This window comes from Mercenaria mercenaria, unplaced genomic scaffold (assembly GCF_021730395.1).
Source record: "Mercenaria mercenaria strain notata unplaced genomic scaffold, MADL_Memer_1 contig_3851, whole genome shotgun sequence".
NCBI lineage: Eukaryota > Metazoa > Mollusca > Bivalvia > Venerida > Veneridae > Mercenaria > Mercenaria mercenaria.
In genome coordinates this window covers 33,089-59,159 of record NW_026462031.1, presented here as the reverse complement: position 1 = coordinate 59,159, position 26,071 = coordinate 33,089, and the positions used below count along the sequence as shown (strand labels likewise).

The window sequence follows — 26,071 nt, the reverse complement described above, 5'->3', positions numbered from 1 at the left end:
AATTTAAAACGCATCGTTTGTTTATAAACTGATCCGCACAGTTAACTATATCTTCATCAGTTTAAATATAAAACAAATTGTAAACATTGTATAAAAGACAACAAAACAGATGCGGCTCTTGTATGTAATGCATCAAGCACTATTGCCAGTGCTGTTTTTAAGGAGTCATCTGGATTCGGACACTGAGCTTGGCGCACGGCGAGGTTAGACATATATATGTTCAAACAGTATCAAAAGTTTAATTATTACACAAAGACTTTCGGCTTTAAAGAGAAAAAAAAAGGCGGAAAATACCCTTTCTTTGAAAAAGACTTTTTAAAAGCCGAAACACTTTGGTTTATATTAAACATTTGATACTGTTTGAACATATATTTTCTCTTACTCTAAGTATTTTTTTCAATAACAATTATAACAAACATCGCGACGGATGTAAAATAGATTTTACAGTGACATGTAAATGGAATATAGAAACGTATTTAAATGAATTACTTATACGACAGAATTCAATCAAAGAATACAAGAATATAGAAAAAAAGCTTATAATAAAGACGATGCAACGACTTTTACCAGTGAACATATATCAAATAACATATTTATGTTGTTACCACTTTGGCGTTTGGATTTGAAATAAGATTGTGCAGTTTTGAGGAAAGTAACACTGAGCCTTTTTAAGAGTAATTTTTTCATCAAGTAAGATATCAACCTTTAACAAATAAATTCCTGAAATAGTGTACAGCTATGTCAGAAGGCGCTAATGCAAAGAGCGGATGTTTAGATATATATACATACAGCGGCAAAAATCATTCAGTACAGTATATCTTTATGATGGCTTAACGTTGAATACATTTTCAATTTGAATTATTTTCCAGATTTTTCATACCATGTTGTTTAAATCACAATGTGTCTCTTGTATTTAAATCTAGTGTTTGATATCAAAATAAAACAGGTATCTGTGAGAGCTTAGACCGTATATCTATCTAAATTAACCATTGAGATATAGTACATTAACAATTTGCCTGTGTGTATTATGCATGCATCGAATGGACATTGTATTATCTTTAAATGAGGAACGGAATATTTATTTAAAGTGTATTTGTTGATATATGTAAACGTTGATGTATATTTCACATACTTCAAATATCGCGTACTTTTTTCTATGTAATATTTTTTGTACTACTGTTAATGACAGAAGGGCGGGGAAGAGTTGGGGATGATGCAAAGGGCGACTGATATATGTGTACATATACACGATAAAACCCATAAAATAGCGCAAACTATCGTAGTGAAAAGGTATTTCTTGTTTTTTTTTTCCTTTCTCTAGTTAATTCCGTTATACAGAGTATTGTACATCACTGGGCAACTGATATAGGTTTTATGATTATTATCACAATCCGTTGTTATCAATAGTAAGGCAATTAACACATTCCTGTCGAAGATCAAACATCCTTTTTTAACGCTTTTACTTTTCCCGAGCAAGTATATTGGATGTGTAGATATATCTGTTCAATTTTCAATCAACATGTTTGCTTTAAGAAAACAAAGCATACGTCAGAAACATGAGTGTTAGTACCGATCAGTCTATTGTATTTATTTCTTTGTAAAAGCATGGTTATCATGATGAACTGTAAATAATTTCAAATTGAATTTTCGACGATTTATTTATATCAACAGTTCTTGTATATCTCTTCATATGATGGACGGAAATGATGCCAAAATTGTTGCATAAAGTGATGTTACATTTAGTCAGCGTGCTTGTTTTATTTTTATTTTATCTAAATACATTCATTCAAACAAAAAACAATACACCCCTTAATTTGGAAATAATAGATAATCCAACTGAAATGGATTTAGGAAGCATGACATCTGATTCAGATAATCATACCAAATTATTGGAGGTAAATTTCATCAAAACGTGTAGCACGTTTATGCAAGAAAATACCTATTTTGGTAAAAACTGTTTTCGTCTGTCCTGGAAACAAGCGTACCGGCTAAATACATACAAGGAATTCAGCAACGATCTTAGTGCAAACGAATCATTAATTTCAAGCTTTCGAAAGAATGAGCATTGCAACCGGTTTGTGACAGTAGGTAGATCAGCTGGAAGAATGGGTAATCAGATGTTTGAAATTGCCTCCGTTTTAGGTGTAGCTTATGTATATGACATTATACCTGTTATTCCAGAAACGTTTCCATTAAATCAATATATTGATCTGCCAAATAGATATGATCAGAATTTAGAAGGTCTTAAGAATGTCGTTAATTGTGTTTGCAGAAAAGCTGCTGTTTTTTACAGTTGTACAAAGTATCTTAATTCGACAGCTAATGTTACTATTCATGGTTATTTACAGTCGTGGAAATATTTTAAAGATAACAAACATATTATTAGACAAATATTTACATTGAAAAACAAACACATACTGAATGCAAGACAGTTCTTGGCTAATGTTACAAAGCATGGTTACCAGCATGTGTGTATTCATGTAAGGCGAGGAGACTTTCTTGGCCGAAGTAAAAGAGGATACACTGTTGCAAACGTGAGTTTCATTGAAAAAGCCAAGGATTTTTACATAAAAAAATATTCGAAAGTTGACTTCGTTTTGGCTACTAATGATAAAAAATGGTGTAGGGAAAACGTAAAAAATGTAGAAATAAGTCCGTTTACAAATCCCGGGGACGATATGGCATTAATGATGTTGAGTGATCACGTTATTGTTACGTCCGGAACATTTGGATGGTGGGGTGCTTGGCTATCTGGTGGCACTATAGTTTACTTTAAGGGATATCCAGGGCATGGCCTTTTGTCGAAATATAACTTATATGATTACTATCCTCCAAACTGGATTGGCTTATAAAAATAATAATTCATATTGTTAATATCGGTATATTTGTTGTATGGTTTGCTGGCAAATAAATCATTCATTTTATTGACTGTGGCATGTATCCAGTCTACTGTAGCAAAGGAAAGTTTCACTTGTATAGTTTTGATTTATGAAATAATTTATCACATTTGCATGTACATGTCCTTACAGTCATTGTATCAGTATTCCTTAGTCTGTTGTGTCATGTCTATACTCCGTTCTATTGTGTTGTACTCCGTGTTTATGTTATCGTGTCCAGTCATGTGTCCACCCGTGCATATAAACTTGTTTTGTTAGGAAGAACATGTTTTGATTGGTCAGCTATGCTTTTTGCTCAAATAACAACTTTTTGGCACGAACTAATATGTGCACGGCCCTCTATACATTGTTATTTAGAATCAGTTCAGAGCGAACACAAGTTCTTTTCTATTTTATAGTAAGCTGTCCTTACCTTTGGACAGCTTACCTTTCTTTATATTTTAGTGCATGATTCATAGATGTATCTGGTAAGCTATTTTGTTTGAACTTGTTCTTTAGTAATAACCGCGAGAGATGTATTGACTTGTGAAATATGTGTATTTCCACGTTTGCTATTGTTGTATTACAATTCGTATTGTTTCACGTTCCTGATTATACTGTATAGTGTATTGTTTTGCATAAACTAAACTGATACTCTGTCCAGACAGCGCCGGCAGCTTTATTTGTGGTATACAACCCCACCATTACCCCCTTTTTTAAACGTGTGCACCCTTGCGAATAGACAAGCAATTTTGACAGTTATTGATCAGCTGTTTACATCACGTGACAGTGACTTTTACGGATTGTTGTGTAACGAGGCGGAGGAATATGACTGTGATATTCTGTGGTTTTTAGTGTGCTTGTATTGAGTAGAGTATTTATGTGGATTGTTTAAATCGTAAGTACATTTTCATTGTTTTATCTGTTGTATTTTTTGCACTGCACACTACTTTCTGTTATCTAAATAGCTACATCCAAACGATAGTGTTTCAGATATTTTTCTTAAATGTTTGAGTAGTAAGCGATAATTTTCTGGTAGTTTTTACTTGTTTTCGTACTGTTTTGGACCGTCGCAATCTAAATTTTAAAGCTACATTCAATTTTTTTATATATTTTCGCGATATCATATTTTTTCTGTCATACGGTTATGTGTTTGGAAATATTTGTCAGTATTTTCACAGTTGAGTTACGGTGCCCTGTTGTACATGTTGTATTTTCGAGTTTTATATTTATTTGACTGTGTTTTGCTTGCTACATGATTTTGTATCCATTTCACAATTGAAAACATTTAGCATATTTTTGTTGTGCTGTTTGCCTAGATTTACGCATTACTTCTGGTTTACTCCTTTAGCTTAGTTAAGTAAAATGTAAGTGTACTATTGCTTTTAAAAACTTATAGGGTCTTTATTTCTTCGTGTTCACTGATTTTGACCTGATTTATTTACCTAACTTAACTCTTCTTTGCTTCTTTTTAATATTTAATATAATTTATACTGCTCCTCTTTCCGCGTGGTGTGAGTTCTGAAAGGTGCGCGTGTAATAATCGTAAACACAGATTTGCGTTATCTGTTTTATCATTTTATAGGCATTATCGCATTTATTTGTTTCTATGTGTTTACTGGTAAATTGAAAATTTGTGTATACAGATAGTTGACATTTGCTTGCTTTTGTTTCAGATAATTATGCTCCTGATTTCTGCACTTTGCACATACTTTATGTATCAAGAACAACTTCTTATTGGTATAAGATCATGCGGTGTTTTGTTTGATGTAACCTATTTTGACCATATTTATGTGCGTTTCCATGCGGTTAAATCCTAACAGCATAACATGTTTCACAGATTTCAGATGTAATGTTTTGTTTCCAGCATGTTTTGACATTCTCGCAGTAAAAGTTTCTTTGTTTATGCAATATTTAATTGAGTCTCCTGTAGTTGCAGTAAGTTTTTACTTTTCTTTCAGTTTTGCTGTCATATAGTTGATATTTTCATTTTTAACAAATCACTGTAAACTACTAATATTATAATTCATTCATTTTCAGAATTTAGTGTACATGTGCTGATTATGACCACTTACATGTCCGAACGATATGAATATCCAAGGAGATTCCAGAGATTTATAAATATATTCATTTTCTGCTGTTTTATTTATAACTGTGTCGGTGCGACGTTAAATCAAACAAAAGAAAATAAATAAACAAACATTTGACAGCATATTTAGATATTGACTTTTCCAACACACAGGTATACGACTGCAACTTTATGAATTATTCACGATTTTTACGATTTCAACTTCATGAATTCAACATCATGAATTCACGTTTTGAACTTCACGATTTCAACTTCATGAATTCACGATTTCAACTTCAAGAATTCAACTTCATGAATTCACGTTTTGAGCTTCACCATTTGAACTTCATGAATTCACGATTTCAACTTCATGAATTCAACTTCATGAATTCACGTTTTGAGCTTCACCATTTGAACTTCATGAATTCACGATTTCAACTTCATGAATTCAACTTCATGAATTTACGTTTTGAACTTCACGATTTCAACTTCATGAATTCACGGTTTCAAAAACACGAATTAACGATTTCATCTTCATGATTAATTCAAGACTTAATTGCCACTTGACTCTGACGTCATCTGTCGCCATGTTTTCAATATGTTACTGGAATGAGCGTTTTTCCTAGTAAGTGTTTTTTTCTTTAGTAATATCAGTTTGAATTATGTCTTTTTTATTAACTTGTCAAAAACAGTTGAAAAAATATGGAACTACTCATTTGAAGAAATAAATTTTATGTTTATATCCAAGGAAGTTAGAACAGTTGCAATCATAAGACTATCCGTCAATTTGTTCCTCTCTATGTTTGTCTATGGACAACTTTCTAAACCTCATAGACAGAAAAAATAATACTAACAAACACATGAATAGAAAGGCTGCACAGGCTATAAAGCAAAATAATGATTCGTAATTATTGTTTACATACATCTTATTGCAGATGCTGATGTTATCTTTCATCGCCGTTCTTGCGGCATTGCCAGTACCAGCAATTGGAGACAATATTGTCAATTGAGAAGCAATGATGAGTTTGATCGTTCCATATTTTTCAATGGGATATAAATATAAGGAGATACTTGCTAGTCTTGTGTTAATTCATGGAATAACACTTAGTTATAAGCAGCTAAAAAGAATTATTAAGAGACTAAGTTTATATAGAAGAACACCCGAATCAGATACGGACGATATTATTCGTGTTATCTACTATCTGGAAGTGAAAAATGTATAGGGTATAAAGTAATGTGAAAGAGACTTACAATAAAGTATGCTGTTAATGTCCATCGGTCTACGGTGATCCGTTTAATGCGGATAGCAGATCCAAATGGAGTTAAAAGAAGGAAACGAAGGCGGCTTCTTCGGCGGAAATATTCGTGTCCGAGTCCAAATTTTGTATGGCACATCAATTGATACGACAAGTTGATGCCCTTTGTAGACGGATTCAGTCGGAAAATACTGTGGCTTGAGGTTGCAACCATAATAATGACCTACATGTAACTGCTAAATATTTTTTGAAAACCATAACTAGCTTAGGCGGGATAGTGCCAAAAATAATTAGAAGTGATCATGGAATCGAAAACGTCACTGTCCGTCAACTGCAAATATTCTTCAGACTAGGGCATGGCGATGGTCATGCAGCGGACAAAAGCTTTGTTGTTGGCAAAAGCACATCTAATCAAGGGATCGAATCGTTATGGAGTATGCTTCGACGTCAGTGCGAGTGCGTAGACTTTTGGATAAATCTCTTTAAAGATATGAGAGCTTCAGGCTTATACAGTGATGGAAATATTTTTCATAGTCAATGTTTGCTTTACTGTTTCATGCCGGTTATTGTATGTGAGCTTCGTAAACTTGCCTTAGCCCATGAACAGCCTCAATCAAACCGAGACTGCAATTTTCACTATTTGCCTTGTTCTCGGTGCTTCCGAGGGATCTACTTTCCAGATTTTATTTTAGACTGAAATTTACACGACATTTCAAATGAAAATCCGAAGTGATGTTCAGTGAGCGGAATTGTATAATTCCGTCAGTCAGCACCATAACTTTGATCTAGATGATGTGCGTATTTTTCCTGAACTGTATTCACGACCTTTGAATGAAAGTTGATGCTTTCCGAAGTTTCTGAATTTATTTGATCTTATCGGTCAAAATATAGGAAGAGAAATTGACAGTGCAGAGTTGGCTTTAATCTGTATGTGTATATCACATCTCAAATAGAGTAAATTGTGTGGTTTGTTCTATACAGAACTGATTTGAAATCGTAATGATTTTTTCCTGTTTTCCTTACATAAATATATCAATATCAAGTGTTCATAGTACGGTTATCTCTTTTACATTTATTTATTGGCTTAAAACGGACTTCAAATTGGTGGAACGACAACATTCTATGGTTTGTTCTAAACTGAACTTATTTGGAATCGTATTATTTTTTTCCCTGTTTTCCATACATAAATATATCTGTTCTAAGTGTTCTTAGACCACTATAATCCCCTATTGACCAATCATATTGCAGTATTTTGTCAGTCATTAATCTGTATGTGTATATCACATCTCAAATAGAGTAAATTGTGTGGTTTGTTCTATACAGAACTGATTTGCAATCGTAATGATTTTTTCCTGTTTTCCTTACATAAATATATCAATATCAAGTGTTCATAGTACGGTTATCTCTTTTACATTTATTTATTGGCTTAAAACGGACTTCAAATTGGTGGAACGACAACATTCTATGGTTTGTTCTAAACAGAACTTATTTGGAATCGTATTACTTTTTCCCAGTTTTCCATACATAAATATATATATTCTAAGTGTTCTTAGACCACTATAATCCCCTATTGACCAATCATATTGCAGTATTTTGTCAGTCATAATCGTATAGGCAAGGGATTATATAGCTGTCTAATATGAAATAAGGCACTGCCTCAATTGGGAATCGATCCGACTTCAACTCATCATGAGTTGAGAATCCCATAACATTTGAAAAGAACTGTCTAATGACAGCACGCTAGACAATTTCAAATACTTCCACGTAATACTGGGTTACAAACAAAAGCTTTGGTTGAAAAGGAGCATACCTTTGAAAATTTAAGTCGTAGTTACAGAAACTGGCTCAGAGAGAGAGCCAATTCATCCACCAAACTATACAAATACCCTGAAGCTTTAGTTGACCTAAACAAATATTTTAACAAATGCTACTGCTGACAATCAAATGATATCAATACCTTTTTTGACCGCTCACCTGGCCTAGCTCTTACCCTAGATAGCATAGTATCCAATTTGGCCTAGATTTCATAGAGACAAACATTCTTACCATGTTGTATGTACATCAGGTAGATCATTAACCAAGTTCTTCAATGATTTGACCTAGTGACATTGTCTTTGACCCCAGGTATCCCACTTTTGAACCTAGATTCCCTACAGATAAACATTCTGTCAAAGATTTATGATGATAAAGTTGAAAAGGCGGCCTCTACAGTGTTAACGATTTGACCTAATGACAGTCCTCGTTCTTTCCCAAGTGACCCAGTTATAAATTTATCATAGATTTTAAACAGACAAACATTCAAACCAAGTCTCTTCAAGTCCATGTAGACAATGTGGCCTTTTGAGTGTTAAAAATATCTTTCTATGATCTGACCCAGTTTTTGACATAGATAAGACAATTTTAAAGTTGGCCTAGACTTCATAGACAACATTCTGACAAAGTTTTAAGAAGATGTGGCCTTTAGAGTGTTAACACGTTTTTATATGATCTGACCCAATGATCTACTTTTTGACCTCTTGTAATCCAGTTTTAAACTTGGCCTAGATTACAGAGAGGTAAACATTCTGACATGTGACCTCTAGTTTGTTGACAAGGGTTTTCTTTGATTTGACCGAGTGAACTAGTTTTTGACCACAGGTAACCCAATTTCAAACTTGACTTGGAGTGTTGATGAAGTACAAGGACAGGCACAGGGTGATCACAATAACTCACCTTGAGCACCTTTTGCTCAGGAGAGCTAAAATCAGACAAACTAAAAATCATTAGATTGCAACTCTCTGCAAACAAGACTGGAGTAGACAGACACAAAGGTGCAAATCTATTTGCATCCCAGCCGGTTAAGAGCATAGACTAGAGACATATTAGCCTTGTTGTACAGGCTTAATTTTTTTTACCTTGATTGTAATTTTGTAATTACTCACTCTTCGTTACTATGCTTGTAATCCAAATACTAATTTTGCTTTTATACAAACATAAGGAAGGCCTTGCACCAAAACTTTATTCACTGAATACGCTGTCCACTTGTTCGTTCATGAAATACAGCTTATCTGTGAATAAAACTTTAAGTACAGTACTGGATGCTTTTGGAATGAAATGTAAAGCTTTAAATAAGTATGTATCAAAACTAAAATAAAGAAAAAGTGACTTGCTTTAATCTGTATTTTACAGTGTAACATTATTTTCAATAAAAACAGATAAAAAAATATTCTCTTTAAAATTTCATGAACAATATTACTAAGTATAAGTATGATAATAACATAAAATGAACACATCCTTGTATTTCCAGTCAGTTAACTAATAATGTCATCTAAAGGCTCATTTTTAAAAAAAGTTCAGCACCAATGTGATATGCAAATTAGGCAACAAACATAACAACATTTTATTCCTTATAAATTCGCTTTCAAAGTTTTGCAATACTTGTAATTGTATGTCAAAATACCAAATAGTGAATATGTGTAATTACATGATTATCCTACTTTCAATATTGCGTATGAACTTTCAAGGATACGAGTCACAAAGGGACATAATCGATAACAATGGATTCAGTAACATTATATTATTCAACAAAAAACTTTGGAGAATTATATAAGTAAGCAATTATCGAAAATAAGATTTAGCGAAACATTAGTATATTTTATATGTATAACAAAAATAATGTGATAATAGTAGTTTAACTCTTAGAATAACCGAGCTTAATCACATCACTACTGTTCTGATCATAAATTTAGTTTCAGCTTATATTCTGAATTCATATCTTTAAAAGTTTATTTTATTCAAGTTCCCTTGTTCTTCTTTCTTTTTCATATTTTCTGTTGTTTCTATCTTGTTTTAAAGTATACTGATTTTGTTGACATTCTTCTCTATAGCCACCTGCTCTCAAGAACTAAGCCTGTAAAACACAGATCAAACATTGTCAATTGATAAAAGAGATCCTAACAAAACAGTTCAGCAAAAAAGAAATGCTTTCATATCAGAAAGTAGGCAAACTTTAATAACAAAATCGATATTTCTCCTACAAAATGGAAATACTTCTGAACAAATGCTTTGAAATATTTTCAGTTGTTTCTATACAGAGTTGGCCTGCCCCCTGGTAGCCATCTTATAAAAAGTGTAGTTGTATTTATAGGAAAATCAGACAAATTACTTTTGAGAAAGAGATCCGCAAAATGTTCTATACAGTGAGATATAAATAACAAGTCCCATCCACATGTGGCCATGTATATGAGACCAACCAAGTAGCTTAGTATTGGGTGGCAAAATTTATGTTACCAACCAAGTAGCTTTGTAGAGGGTCACCAGACGGTCAGATCTGTGAAATCACATCGTATTCTGACTTTTAGCATTTGCCAAGAAATTGTTCAACATCTTCAGACTTAAAACAAGGGTTTTTAATGATTCAACCTATTGGCCTTTTTTTTAATTCAATTGATTCAGCTTTAAACTTAACCTATAAACATAAAAACAATCTAATAAAGTTTCATTACTATTATGCATAAAATGTAGCCTCTGAACAATTATTAATGTATGTCTAAGATTTGACCAAATTACCTATTTATTAAGTCAAAATGACCAAGTATTGGTCTTGTTAATGATTTTATATGTCAACTATACTGACAAAGTTCAATTAAGATTAGATAAAATTCTGACCTCTGAAGTGTTAACAACTTACGAGCAAAAATAGTTTACAACAAAACATGATGATGATGGACACCATGCAATAACAATAGCTAACCATAAGTACTGTAAAATCATTCAATATTGCGGGTGTAAAATGTTGTGGTTCTGCCCAAACATACTATTTCATTCAGATATGGAATCAGGGCTTTTCACTTTTCACTTTCCAAGATAATGGAATTAGGGAATTTTACTAGTTCCTTGGGATTTGATTTTGTAAACTGATACAATCACGATAATTTACAAAACATTATCCACTCAAATACTTACGACTGTACTGTATACCCTGCTCTGGATTCCCACAACCGAAACTAAAGAAAAAAAGACGGAAATGCATACCTTATGAACTGCAATAAGTGGTTTCAGTCTGTCTACAAACACATTGGAACAGCAGATCAATACTCTGTATATTGAGACCATATAGATCTACAGACCCAGGGTTAATTTCAGGGGAATAGCAATCTGTGACTTACTAAGATGCCTGAAAATAGTGCAAATTGTTCGAATTATGCTAAACATGTTGCATCTAACTACTATATAATGCAAATTTTTGGCCGCTTTTTGTGAGCCGAAAAATAAAAATTATTGATTTCTTTTCTATGCATCTTTCAAAACAAATATTAAAATGAAATACTTGACATGATTATTTATCAAAATTTCATATAACTCAACACATCTGGAAAGCATTTATGTAGATTGTGAAACAATGCACCTGTGTTGGTTCTTTAAAATCTTATACAGTAATTTTGGTCACTTTTATAAATACAAATATACAGATAAAATTTTATTATGAATTTCTTTCTAAATTTTACATGGTTTCCAATGCAAAACATAAAACTAGATGCCCACGGGCAACATGTTGAGCCCGCCAGTTGTCAAAACGACTAACAGTACACAGTTTTAACATTTGATCTCTAAGTATGACCTCGACCTTTGAGGTAGGGATCTGGGAGTTGCACGCGACACTCTGTCTCATTGAGGCAAACATTTATGCCAACTAAAAAAAGATTGCTTTATGCATGGCAATGTCACAACCCGGACAAGCTCAAAATGACTTTTAACCCCAAATTGTGACCTTGACCTTTGAGATAGGGACCCGAGATTTGCGCACAACAATCTGTCTCACAGAGGTGATCATTTATGTCAAAGAAAAAAATATTGCTGCATACTCATCAAAGTTATGCCTGGACAAGCTCTAAAATGACCTTTGACTCCTAACTGTGACCTTGACCTTTAAGATAGGAACCTGGGATTTGCACATGACACTCCGTCTTATTGAGTTAAACATTTATACCAAATATAAACAAGATAACTCGATGCATGTCAAAGTTATGGGCCGGATGGTCTGACATGACCTTTGACCTCCAACTGTGACCTTGACCTTTGAAATAGGAACTTGGGGTTTACGTATGACACTCCGACTGATGTTAACATTTATGCCAGATATAAACAAGATTGTTCCATGCATGTCAAAGTTATGGTCCGGTCAAACAAATCCGGACGGACGGACACACGCATGCACGCACATACACCGAACAGCCATTTGGACAACTATGTCTTCGCTTCCGTAAGCAGGCTCGACAAAAAATGAAAACCTTGGATATATTCAAATGATCCTTTAATAGCTTTCCTACAAATGATGAAACAAATGATGCTATAGAACAAGTGTGATGAAGATCCATCAAGTGGTTTATGAGAAGAAGTTATTCAAAGGTTTACCAATTTTAGCACTAAGGGGTACGTGGTGCCTAAATCTTAACTACTTTGGAACAGAATCTTACAATGATGCTACAGACATTGTTTGATGAAGATCCATCACACGGTTCATGAAAAGAAGTTGTTTAACGGTTTTTCTATTTTTAGCTCTAGCGGTCCTTAAAAGAAGCCAAGCCAAGCCATATTAAGAAATATGATATAGGGCCATGCAAGGATTTAGCTGACCCAAATTCTGAGCTGGTAGTTCTGGCTTGTATTTTCAGATGTTTAAGTACATATGTTGAGGCAGAACGTTGAAACATCCACCTATATTAATAGCCCACCATAAACAATGTTCAGGCGAGCTAAAACAGGATCTATGAAAACTTTAAGTTACTCACCTTACTCTGACTTTTAGACCTGGCAATGACACAATTTTGTAACTATATCCGGCACGAGGTTCACAAGAACAAGTCCGATGGTTTTCTGTTTAGCGATGGGGCCTCTTTTCCACACATTTGGTTTTATTCAGAAAACATGATCTTGACCTGAAACAGAAATATTTAAGGTACGAATTGAAGCAGATTATCAACAATTAGCCTACACAAAAAAAAAAAACCAGAGGTATCTAATTATGTCAACTTCCGGTCGGTCTTAATGTTGAACTCTTTTTTAATTGTTTTTAAACTAATTTAGTCTTACCAAAAAAAATTCAGTGATGTTAACACTAGATCTACATACGTCATCCCCAAAATCCTTGAGTATCGCAGCTGCTGCCCTACCCACAGCTGCTAAGTAATACTGTATTAGTTTCCTTCATTTTGTCCCCTTATCAGTAATACATTGTGCTTTGTCCCCCATTTTTATCGGAACCAGTACCATCCTAATAATAGTTTACCAAAAACAAGAAAAATGTACCAAATTTGAAGGTCCATTAAATAACTCCAAACATTTCGAAAAAGAACAAATAAACATGATTTGTAAAGGAACGAACAACGAGAGAGATGACTAATGATGATCCTTAAGTCCAAATTTTTCATATGCAAAGAAGTGCAAGTTATTTTAAGAGATCTTGCAATTCGAAAATTTCACCTGCATTTTGCTTGTATGTGAGTGTCACGGCATAGGACTTGAATATTAAAACGGGGATAAAATGTGTAGGTGGCCGGCTAGCTCAGATGGTAGATGATTGGAACGGTATTCCAAGGCTCGGGTTCGAGTCCCGGTCTGGCTGCACATTTTTCTCACCCTGTGACATGAGCCTAAATTGGAACCTAGGGTAGGGCTGCTGCCTCATGGCCATACAGTTTTGTTAATTTGAACAGATTATCATTTATTCAAAATTATACAATTTTTGCCAACTGAAACACATGCAACAAATTATAGTTTCAATTCCAGCAGAAAAATATGCATCATATCTAGAATTGTTTACACTGCATATAATGAAATAATGTTGAAAATGGCGCAAAACCCAAACCAAACCAAAGACGGTAATGTGTTTTCGTAAAGTTTAATTAATCTAGAAAATACACATTTTAAACAAAATAAAGAAACAAACCTTCAAACGACGATTCCTCCACTTCTATGCACGCGTCACAGTTATCTGTCGTCATATGACCAAGAACAAATGAATTCAAGAAGTTGAAATCGTGAATTCGTGAAGTTGAAATTGTAATTCGTGAAGTTGAAATCGTGATGTTCAAAACAGAAATTCATGAAGTTTAATTCATGAAGTTGAAATCGTGAACTCGTGAAGTTGAAATCGTGAATTGGTGAAGTTGAAATCGTTAATTCAAGAAGTTGAAATCGTGATTTCGTGAATTCATGAAGTTGAAATCGTGCATTCATGAAATTGAAATGTCCCTACTGGTCTTTCGTAGTATACTGAGTATTGCTGTACTGGTTTCACATTGAAGGCTGGTTTTGATATTTAGAAATTAAAGATATAGGATTAGTGAGAAGAAGTTGAATTTAATTCAGCACCTGTTTTTTTTTTTTTAATCTTACGCCGCTGAACTTAGTTGAATTTATTTTACAGCTTTAAATTTATAGTTAAGACGTTTTATTTAAGCCCTTTCATTAGGTGCATAACTTAATTGTATCCCTTGAAACATTAATTGAATGGGAACATAGAAAAATAATTAAGTTCATTAATTAGAAATTATTTCAGACATTGAAGACTGGAATTTTATTCAGTTTCAGTAAGACCTCAGTTAATCTATAAAGGCGCTCTAGATCTGGATTATAAGTATGTTTGAATTTATTATATCACATTATATATAGTTACAACAGTTTGATATTATTTAAGGATTATCTTTGTCCATTAAGATTTTATTCTGATTTTGTTTCTTATTGCGTGGTCTTTTCAGTTCTTAGCTAACAAAATCAGGAGACGCTTTGACATTTCTTATTTGGTACAAGTATCGTTCAAGTATATCTGATACTGACCGGAGCCCGGTGCTGTAGATGTTGTTGACAAGGAAGTTGTCATGCTCACAAAGGAGGAAATGTAAAAGATCCTTTCTGTAAAATATAACATTGCACATAAGGGTACCCCACCTACTGACAATCCTATCACAGATACTCGCCTGTGTTCCCCCACACAGGTGTACCTTCCACCCATGTGCATTTCATGTATCCTAGTGCTTCCACCTCTTCTTGGGTTCATCTTGGTAAAATTCCAAAGATATCTTTATTTTCAGGGGACGAGATAGTACCGAAAAATGAAGTAGGGTATAATGAATGGAGACACGAGATACGCTATTTGCGAAAAGACACCACCCTTTCAATTATGCAGATTTTACAGACCCTGCGTAACTCTTTGAGTGAAACAGCACGCCAAGTTGTAGTTCCTTTGTGGGATTCTTCACCTATAAATCAGATTTTTACTAAACTTGATGTTAACTTCTCAAAACCTTCTCAGAAGGGTATTACCATATAATGCGGCTCAGAAGCCTGTAGAATATATCACTTTTTTTGGAAGTCGCCTTGGATATATGTGTCGCGCCATGACATTTTGGGTCCAAATGCGACGTTACGTCATGCAAGAAAAACGCAGAGATATTGGTGGAGTTCAACACGTGTTTACGTCAACTAAAGCATTTTTTCATTAATACTCTATATTGGGATGTTAAATGAATGAAGAGGCACACAGAATGTATCAAACGTGTATTTTAACATTTCCGTGCTTTGCCATTTCGTTTCATTATCAAATAATTTATAATTTATCGCCCTTTCTATCAACCCAAAGGTCGTGGAGAAAAAAAAACTACCAAAAACAGTAATTTGACGATTTATTTCGAAGTTATAATGAATGACAGTTCGCGAATTTACAGGCTAGTAAATATTTATACAATATGTAGGGCTTAAATATATTAATTTACTTCATATCGACTGTTTTGTTCGGCATTTTTGTTTTCAGAAATATCCGGTATTAGAACGCTTTTGACACTAATAACAGGTTGTGGTGCCTAGTATAAATTCAGATGACATTATATCGTAGACTATTTTATAAAGTCTATCAGAAGCTAACTTTTTCCACAACAGTTTTAACTCTTTTTAGTAGCTCTAATCAGTATAAAAGGAAAGTATGCAAGAAGACTTTGTAACTCTGGTACCAGCCAAATACAGTCATACACATAATTTAAAGACTTGTCCATATTTATATAGTGACTGACTGGAAAAGTTGTATCACATCTGTGTCAGTTTGATTCACTTACTTCTTATTCATGTCAAACCCACATTAGAAAGTTCAAAGTATATTGCTGCTTGTTTTTACTTTGTATGAAAGAGATTCTCAATAGCTTTTCATGTAAATGTTGCATTCAGTTCACTTGACCTTAATTGTTGGATTCCTTACTATTACTTAATGCTCTTTGCAACTTTTGTCAACTTTCACACATGAAATGAATATACTTTACACTTTCAAGACATTTTGTTTAGAAAGTTTTACCTTGGATCTAAACATAGTACCCTTTAAATAGATTTTTTGTGTTCTATGTAGTGAGCTTACCAGCTAGGCCAGCTTTATCTTACATTTCAGCTTCTGTGTTTTTCTTAAAATACTTTATAGATCAACTATTGATCACCCTTGAGGAACGTCTGGCATGTTGCTGTGACATTAAACAGTAAAAGAATTCTGCAGGCGTGTCTACCTACCACAAGCTGCAATAGTTTTTTTTCTTCTTTATTTTTACAGTTTTGCTATTATAAGAAAGATAAATACATCTTAAAATAAATACAAGAAAAACGAACACATCTTAAAATGAATACAAGTAAGTTAAATACCTCTTAAAATAACATACACATAAATGACCTAATTTTTATACCATTTTGAAAGAAATCATTAATAATTGACTCATTGAACAAATATATTTTAGTATATTATGAGGTGAGTAAGTGAAAAGGTAAATATACATAATGATACATAATTATTGCACATTTTATAAGAAATTGTTGCAGTATTGGAGTAAACATTAAGTTTGATTGAATGAATTAGTTCACAAGTGTTTGTCTAGTATGTCAGAAGCTTAGCTAGCTTTTGTATTCTTGAAATGCTGCATTTTCGCCTTGATGATTATAAGATTGAGGGATGAATGGATACTGATCAGTCATGCTTTTATGTAGCTTGCACAAAAACGACAGTTTTGGTTTAAAACATCTATTCTGTAACCTTCTACTTACTTTAGTAACAAAGTACTAATGGTGTTGTATTTTTGTTTTACAGAATGATGATAGAACTTCCAGAAAAATAAAAGTTCTTTATGAATTCGTGAATGGGAATGAAACCTTAGGAACCAGTATATTTGCTGATCATCCAGTTTTAATTATGACTATAGGATAAAGTGCAACTGTCACAAATACTTATATGAAACTAAAAATTGCACAATATTGCACAAAATAATGTTATGTTTCCTGCCCGCATGATCTTAAAAAGTTCACCATCCTGATTCAGACTACAAATGCGTGTCAAGAAAAAAAGCAAAACTAACTGGACTGCGAGAAATGTTTGGTAAAAGTATAAATTGTTGCCATGACAGCAGTTAAGTGGTTAGAGAAAATCAATCTTAATAACACTACAGAATTCAGTTTTATAGATTTTTCAAAACTTCCTGCGTGTATAAAATACTTTGACTTCTCTGTAGGATGAATCCTCGTTGTTTTTAAAAAAAATATATGTGTGACCTTATATCTTAACCTCTGAAAACATTTTTAACAATCAAAAACTGCTTTGCAAATGTAGGCAGGAGATTTCCAGAAATGGTCATGACAGAAAACTTATTACAAAAAATATTTGTTACTGACTAAATGGTATGTATTTTATCTCAAGAATTAATCATGTAAATCCATGTGTATTATTGTGTAAAGTATAGGCCTTTTTATATGAAATCAGCAAAAATAATTACTTTTTGTTAAAAATATTGTTTTGCCATGGTAACATAAATTTTGCTTGAAATGTGTTTGCTTAAGTAGATAGCATGTTTTATGTAAACATTCTGCTTAATCAAATTATACTGTGTAAGTAAATATATCTTATATGTAGTCATTGTATCAACAAAATATTACGTTACCCCATAAGTTGCCTTAAAATTGCAGAGCTGTAACGCAGACAGACAAATCAGGTCGCTACTAAGTTCTGAATATCAAATTATATTACATGAAATGATATATGTTTATTCTTATGCATGATGATAGACAGTTTATGGTGAAAATACAAATCTATATCTAATAGATACTTTGAATAATCAGAAAATTTCAAGAAAATTGACAAAAATGTTAACTTTTTTTTTTTGAAAAATAGTGCATTGCTTCCATGGTAATGTTAATTTGACTTTTAATTATTGTAAAAACATCTTTACTGTTTATATGTTCAATTTGTTACAAAATATTATGTTACCACTCCAATACGCCTTAAAATAGCAAGAATTATAACTGTGACACGTGTATCAGAAAACCACCTGCTTCCCAGGCAATGTCACATCAATTTACATGAAATGAGGTCTTTCACTTTTAAATATGAAAGTACTAAGACAGCTATTGATGTAGATACGTATTTGGAAAACCACTTTTAAAAAATCAAATTATTTCAAGGAATTGATAAAAATGGTACTTTCTGTAACAAAATTGATGCCATGGTAACGAGTCATCGATCAGTATAACATCTGGAATTTTAGCAAATCACAGTTTATAATAGTTCTAATAATTATATCTTCTTGCTTGTCTGTCTTTCTAGTAGTTACAAAGAAATGTTTGCATGAATTAAGTTTTTTTAACAAAAAAGTACAGTCCTAGTTTGGTCATGTTACCTAACTCGTTATCCAATAAGTTCTTATTTTCGTACAAAAGAACATCATGGATTTTGTGCACATAACAGTTGTTTATGAACTCTGTCTCTACACTAGAAAAAGTTGACTGTGTTTTTATTTCACGTTCTAGATTTAAGTTGTGGCTGGATTTATCAAGGAACTATCATAATTGGGTTTAACAAGTGTGTTGTAACGGAAATGATTTTTTGGGGGAAAACATTATTGGTGCTGAAACGAAAGACACAAAAAGAAAGAAATTTCATGAACCACCTGTTGTGCTTGTTATTTCATTTATATATTATACTTAATATTATTTTAAGAAGGAGTCTTCATTAAGATATTTTGTTTCTATTTTGATACAGTTAGACGAAAATATGGTGTGCGAAAAACAACGGTTGATTTCTATTGTCGAATAGCAAATTTTTACTTAGAACATGCCAATCTGTTAGATTAGCTAAAAAAAAATTTCGACCAAAATCGCATTTGGACCCGAAGTCCCAAGCCCTGTCACATATTCTTAAAAATGCGTTTGAAGATGGGCACTCCCGAGGACATCCAAAAATGAACTGATGTGCGAAAGTTATGGTCCTGCTTATATGGAGTATTTACAGAGCAATACCCGGCATTTAATGGAGTCTGTTTCAGATTACGATGTTTTGTTGAGATATATCTGACATGTCGAGAAAGAGCTACGGATGAACCAATCAAAGCCTAAGCTACATCAAATCCAGCAGATGTATGATGAGGATTTCAAGTATAAAATGCCTGACCTGGAGCAGCGTGTCAGTCACAGAATAAGCAGTCTGTACTCTATTATTGACAAGAAATATGCAGTTATCACCCACAAGATGCAAGCACTGACTCCATTTTACCACCAGCGGCCTCCTGCCTTTTTCTCAGCTACCACAGCTCTTTCCTCACCTTCCATCTGAAATGCCTTTTCAGCAACCTTTACAGCAGCAGTCAAGACACGTTAAGAGACGGCCGTCACAAGGCGGAGGCAACAGAGATTAAACTGCAGCATTTTCATCTACATCGAAGCTTCAGTTGCAGTACCACTTTTTCAATTGTCAGTTCTATTTCTGGTTGTTCCAGACACTGATAGTAACAAGTCGTGTCCAGCTATTTTTGGCCCTAAAGTTATTGGACATTTTAAGTCGGCTGCGGCAGCAGTCGCATTCACCTTGACAGAAACATGACGAATGGCTTTTGATTCTCTTGTTGCCAGCCGGCTTCTGTTAAGTCTACCAATGAGCATACAGCCGAACTTTGACCTTACGAGTCCATCTCTATGAAAGGGGTTTGCCAGAGGTCTTTGTCATTCAGTTTAGAATGTCTAAAAATATGTCTTGTGACAGCTGATACCGAGAAAGACCTCAATTTGTTCAAATCCCTTAACATGGTAATTGCAGCAAGGTGCCAGACTGGCCGGTTGTGAAACATGTCTGAAAGATCTATTTTCATTAAGCCAAAGTGTAATCTTTGTTTTATCAATGAAGTTATGGTAGTGGATAATCTTGCCTCTGACATGACACCTATCTACTGCTTGTAATTCCGTTGAGGATCTTGTTTTGAAGATTGACACTGAGAATCTTCCGACTGAACAGTTACTTCATGTGCATTAGGTACTGGGTAACTGGAAACACATTTTTTCTACAGGTCTCCCCTACCTTGGTTACATCAATCTACCATCTCGAGTCAGTGTTTTAACGTCTCGAAGACTATAGTTTGAAACTTAAAGGTTTTAAGTGCGAACTTTTTAAGTCTTTAGTTGTTTATGTGATTTCTAAAGACGGTATTTCTACCGACCCTGAGAAAACCTCCGCTGTATCAAATTTTCTGCCCCTACTAATATTTCTTAGTTGCGTACTTTAATCAGTACTGCTCGCTTTTAACGTCATTTCATCAAAGATTACTAAAAAACAACTCAACCCCTTAACCATCTTCTTGAATGGCATGGCACATCCAAATCTAAAATATCTAAGAAGAAAAATAAGTCTACTGTAGATTTGAATTGGGGAGAAAAACAGCAATCTGCATTTAATCTTCTTAAAGTGAAACTGGCATCTCTTCCTGTTCTTGCCTTTGCAGACTTTTCTAAGCCTTTTTTTGTCCATTCTGACGTTAGCGGATATGTTGCAGTTCTGCACATATGCTACAAGAGCAAGAAGACGGCAACCATAGAGGGATAGTTTATGCCAGCCGTGGACTTAGACCTAGTGAACGGAATTGTTCTGCACTCAAGCTAGAGTTCTTCGAGCTGAAATGGGCTATATCTCACAAATAACGATTATTTTACGCTCACTCTTGCACTGTTTTTATCAACTTCAATGCTTGATGCCACTTGTCATAGGTGGGTTGATGCATTATTATCTTACAACTTCAATATAATCTACAAGTCTGTGAAACCTAATAGTGACTGCGGCGGCCTTAGACACAAGCCAGAGTACTTTCCTGGAGCCGTCAGAGCTATATGCTTTTGCTTCAATGCATCTCCCCTGTTGAATATTTGTCTTGTAACTCAGCTCTTCATATGGACACTGAAGAGACGATGCAACCAAGACATGTAGTCAAACCCATCAGTTGGGCTAATCAGCAGGCCAGTTAAGATTATCTCCGTCCTGAGATCCGGTTTGCGACCCAGTGGGGAGAGGGATCTACCTACTGAAGTTAAGTCTTGCTTTGTGACTTCAACACACTTTATTTAGGAATGGTGTTCTTTACAGAACCGCATTTCTGGATTGTGAAGAAGATGACCAGTTGGTCGTTCCAGAGACGTACAGACACATTGCTTTCCGAGGGATCTACGATGAAATAGGTCATCCAGGCTGCGAGAAGTCATTATGGCTTGCTCGCCAGGGTTTTTTTTTTTTGGTCATGGATCGAACGTGAATGTAACCATCGGGGCTTTTCATGTAAACCTTGTATTTTCATGAAAAAACCCAAAATCCCAGTTGCTGAGCTTAAGCCCATCCAAACTTCAATGCCAATGTAATTCGTCAACATAGATTTTCTTAAGCTTAAGAAAAGCAAAAGATGGTTATGAGAATGTGTTTTTTGTAACAGACCATTTTACCCGTTATGCCAAGGCTATTCCTTGCAGAAATTAGAAGGCTACTACTGCGGCTAAAGTGCTTTATGAAAATGTCATAAATCACTACACCTTCCCGGAGCAAATCCACTTTATCCATGGTCGCAATTTTAAGATCAAAGTTAACAAACACCATTTCAAGTTGGCTTATGTCAACAAGACCCGTATAACCCCATACCATCCCATGAGAAACCCTACAGTAAAAAAGGTTTAATTAAATATTGCTAAGGATGATAGGCATTTAGCGGATGACAAGAAAGCAATCTGGGCAGAGCATGTTCCGATGCATATAATGCTACAAACGCCAATTATACGGGCTATTCCCCGCACTTTCTAATGTTGATGCATGTCTTGACACAATTTCCAGAAATGGCAATGCTCCTGGACATGCAACATATGCCAACAGACTACAAGAGCGCCCTTTCTACGTCTATCATGATTCTGGTGATGCCGCCAGGAAGAGGGCTGAGCAGAATAAAGTTCATGAGAACAAGTTGACCGTAGGTGACATCTTATTGGTCAAACGCTTACGACTCAAAGGCAATAACAAATTGGCTGACATGTGGGAGAAGGATCCCATGTATTGTAATTGTCATCCCCTACGAAAATCAACCAGTCTGTAAGGTTCAATTAGAGACCCGCAAGTGACCTGTCAAGTAATTTTATATAATTTTATCTTCTTACTTCCATTCTAGAAAATGTGGAGTTTCTCTCAACTTTTAAAACTAATTCAACTATCTTCAAAAATCATTTGCAGATACCAAGTATAAAATGCAGATTCACCACATTCAAGAGAGGAAAGTTGCATAAAGGAATACACGCCTTTTACCAATATTCCACTTTAGGTGTTTGATCTAATTATACCCCAAGCAAACATGTTGGGGAGGGGAGGGGCTATATAGGAGTCAGTTTTGTCCCGTCCCGCCCCGTCCCGCCCCGTCCAGTCCCGTCACGTCGCGTCGCGTCCCGAAATCTATTATCTCAGTTACTACTATATTGATTTGATTCCAAGTAAATATATATGTATCACCTTATCACATACATCATGCAAGATGCATAACTCTGACACCAACTTTTCATGAATTATGCCCCCTTTTACTTAGAATTTCGGGTTAGTTTTGATGCATTTTCACTATATCTCAGTTATTACCAAATGGATTTGATTCAAACTTGAAATAGATGTTCCACCTTATCACCCACATGTGACACAAGGTGCATAACTCTGACACCAACTTTTCATGAATTATGCCCCCTTTTACTTAAAATTTAAGGTAAATTTTGATGCATTTTCACAATATATCATTCTGATTGGCTTAGAGCCAAAGGGAAGCAATCTTTTTTTTAAACTTTTGTACTGAGTTACTTCCCCTTAAATTCAATGAATCAGTCTATTTTTAGAAATTCTTTTATTATTAGTTGTGTGTAAAAAGTAAAAACATTTTTCTGTGGTAACATGTGACTGTAAGACATATTTTTGTATTCATTTTTGTGTGTATCTCTTATATTAAAGATTTTTATATTTACCTCATCCCTCATCCTGGGCAAATATATTAGTTTTACTTATATGTGCCGAGGAAGGCCAGGATGAAGTACTCCAAAGACGAGTAAAATTTTGTTTTAAATATTAAGTTCTTTTACGTTTTATATTATTCTAAGTATTTTTAAAAATTCTTATGGTTGATGGTTGCTATTCTTCTGTGACAAGACCGTATGGTGGGTGTATAAGTCACTCCTGTGACAGTTCTAGTTTTATTTCAGAATCTATCGGTCATTGATTCCCACTTATTGCTTTCTTTTCGAATTTTATCTTTTACTCAGAAGGTCAATATTTATGTTTTTGTGACGAGATACTAAGTGCATTTTTCAACTTAAAGTAACAATCAGTCTATACCTATTCTATTAATGCTCACACTCATCTTAGATTTCAGAATGTCGGAGATATTCCAACAATGTGAGGAAGGTTGTAGTAAAGTCAGGTTTCACTTGTACAATTTTCATTTATGAAATAATTTAAGTATTATAGGTGTATGTACATGTTCTTACAGCCATCGTATCAGTACTCAGTAGTCTGTTGTGTCGTGTCTATACTCTGTGATCCGTTGAATTGTGTTATTCTCCGTGTTTGTTTTATCGTATCCAGTCATGTGTCCACCCTTAAACGTATTTTCTAACAGAGAATACGTTTTGATTGTCCAGCTCTATGCTTTTTACACGAATAACAACTTTTTGTCGCGAACATACATTTGCACGACCCTCTGTTATCATTTTCAGAGTTAACACAAGCTTGTTTCTATTTTATAGTAAGCTGTCCATATATTTAATCAACTTACCTTCCTTTATATTTAAGTGCACAGTTCATAGACGAATCTAGTAAGCTATTTTATTTGAACTTGTTCTTTTTGTAATAACCGCGATAGATGTATTGTTTTGTGAAATCGGTGTATTTCTGCGTTTGCTATTGTTGTATTACAATTCGTATTGTTTGGAGTGCCTGATTATTCTGTTTTATGTTTACAGGATTTCTGTGTTTGTACTACACTGGTACTCTGTCCAATAAATGGAGAAAAAAAACTACAACATGGTTGAGTTTCACTCCACAATAACATGCATATATGTATAAATATATATAATACATCATTTCAAAAGAATTATTTGATGTATAAAAAACATTGATTTTTTGTTTGCTTTTGAGGTAGCTTGGGTCAAGGTTATCGTTACTGAATAGTTAACAATGGATATTGAACAATAATTTTGTAAGGAATAATTACCTTTCAAAGAGACTCACATTCAACTGTATTTGCATTTAAGTGCTTTATATAAGCACAGGGTGAAAGTTTCACCCTTTTGGGCGAGGAATACCAATTTACTGAATTTGCTTGTTGTTTTTCAATTTAAAAAATCTTGCAAAAACGTACAATGAACAAAACTAGGCCATTAAGTTAAATCATGGATGATTTACCTTGTAGACATTATAGATGCCACATTTCGTACCTGATCTTCAAGTCATATTTTTAGAAAGCTTCTCTTTATAAAACCTATCTAGATCAAGTTTGCCTTTTTAGAGCACCTGAACCAAATTATTACCCTTTTTTCGATAATCAGGGCACTATTTGCTCTGATGAGTTAGTGTGATCCACATTTTTCTCAAAAATGACATCTTTGAAACTATCTTGTGAAAGTTGGTAAACTTCTTCTACAAAATTTGATCGAAGAGTTTTATTCCATGCAGAACTCTGGTTGCCATAGCAACAGAAAATAGAAACTTTAAAAAGTCTTCTTGGAAACAACTTGCCCGATTTCAAAATATTTTTAAATTAATGTTCAATGGGTGTACTTGTACCAATATTGTTCAAATTATTCCTGTAAGTTATTGCTACTAAAGTGCGTGGTCACTTTTCTCTAGATAGAGAAACTATCTATAAACTCTAAACTATACTCATAGTCTCAGAGTAGTATCCTTTTAGAAGTTTCATATATTTCAGAATCACTTTGTTCAATTTAAATTTAAGGCCATGTTTTTCCTGTCCGCCCTCACTGCCATCACTGAGTTCATTCATGGCCTGCTAGAGTTGTCGAATGCTTTCTATTAAACATGTCTTCAGTAGTAACATCTGCGGAAACAATGCCTTTGTACTTGAAAATCAATCTTGCTAGTTCTCCCATTTCTGTCATCATCTCTATCTTTATTCCATTGATTCTGCCTACCTCAACGCCCCGAGCACAGTAGTGTTTGTAGCCAACAGTTTGGATGATTTCATTACTTCTGATAAAATTTCCCACCTCATTATCTCGGAACTTGTTTAAGATGTTTTCGACGAAATCCGAATCTAGGTGTACTTCCATTGGTTATATCGAATCCATTTTAGTGCATCCCAATGTCCTTGTTCCTGAACAACTAATTCTATATTTGTAAAATGTTCTGTTAGAGAAAAACCGCTTACATTTTGAACAAAGGCGAACTGCATCTGATGTTTTTGGATGCCTCTCTCTCATTGGACTGTCAGACTCTAAATGTGAAAGGTTAAATTCATACATTCCTTCAATTCTGTTATGCTCGAAAAATTGATTTTGAGTATTGATGGGTTGTTTTAATATTTTGCGTATTG

At 34.1% G+C, this 26,071-nt stretch overlaps 1 protein-coding gene across 1 annotated transcript; it reads left to right on the top strand.

Annotated features, from left to right (window-relative positions):
• The first annotated feature begins 424 nt into the window (after nt 1–424).
• On the top strand, nt 425–7,283 carry LOC123549943 (galactoside alpha-(1,2)-fucosyltransferase 2-like). Its single transcript, XM_053534612.1, has one exon. The coding sequence runs from the start codon at nt 1,704–1,706 to the stop codon at nt 2,850–2,852; it is 1,149 nt and encodes a 382-aa protein (XP_053390587.1). The 5' UTR covers nt 425–1,703; the 3' UTR covers nt 2,853–7,283.
• The last annotated feature ends 18,788 nt before the right edge of the window (nt 7,284–26,071 follow it).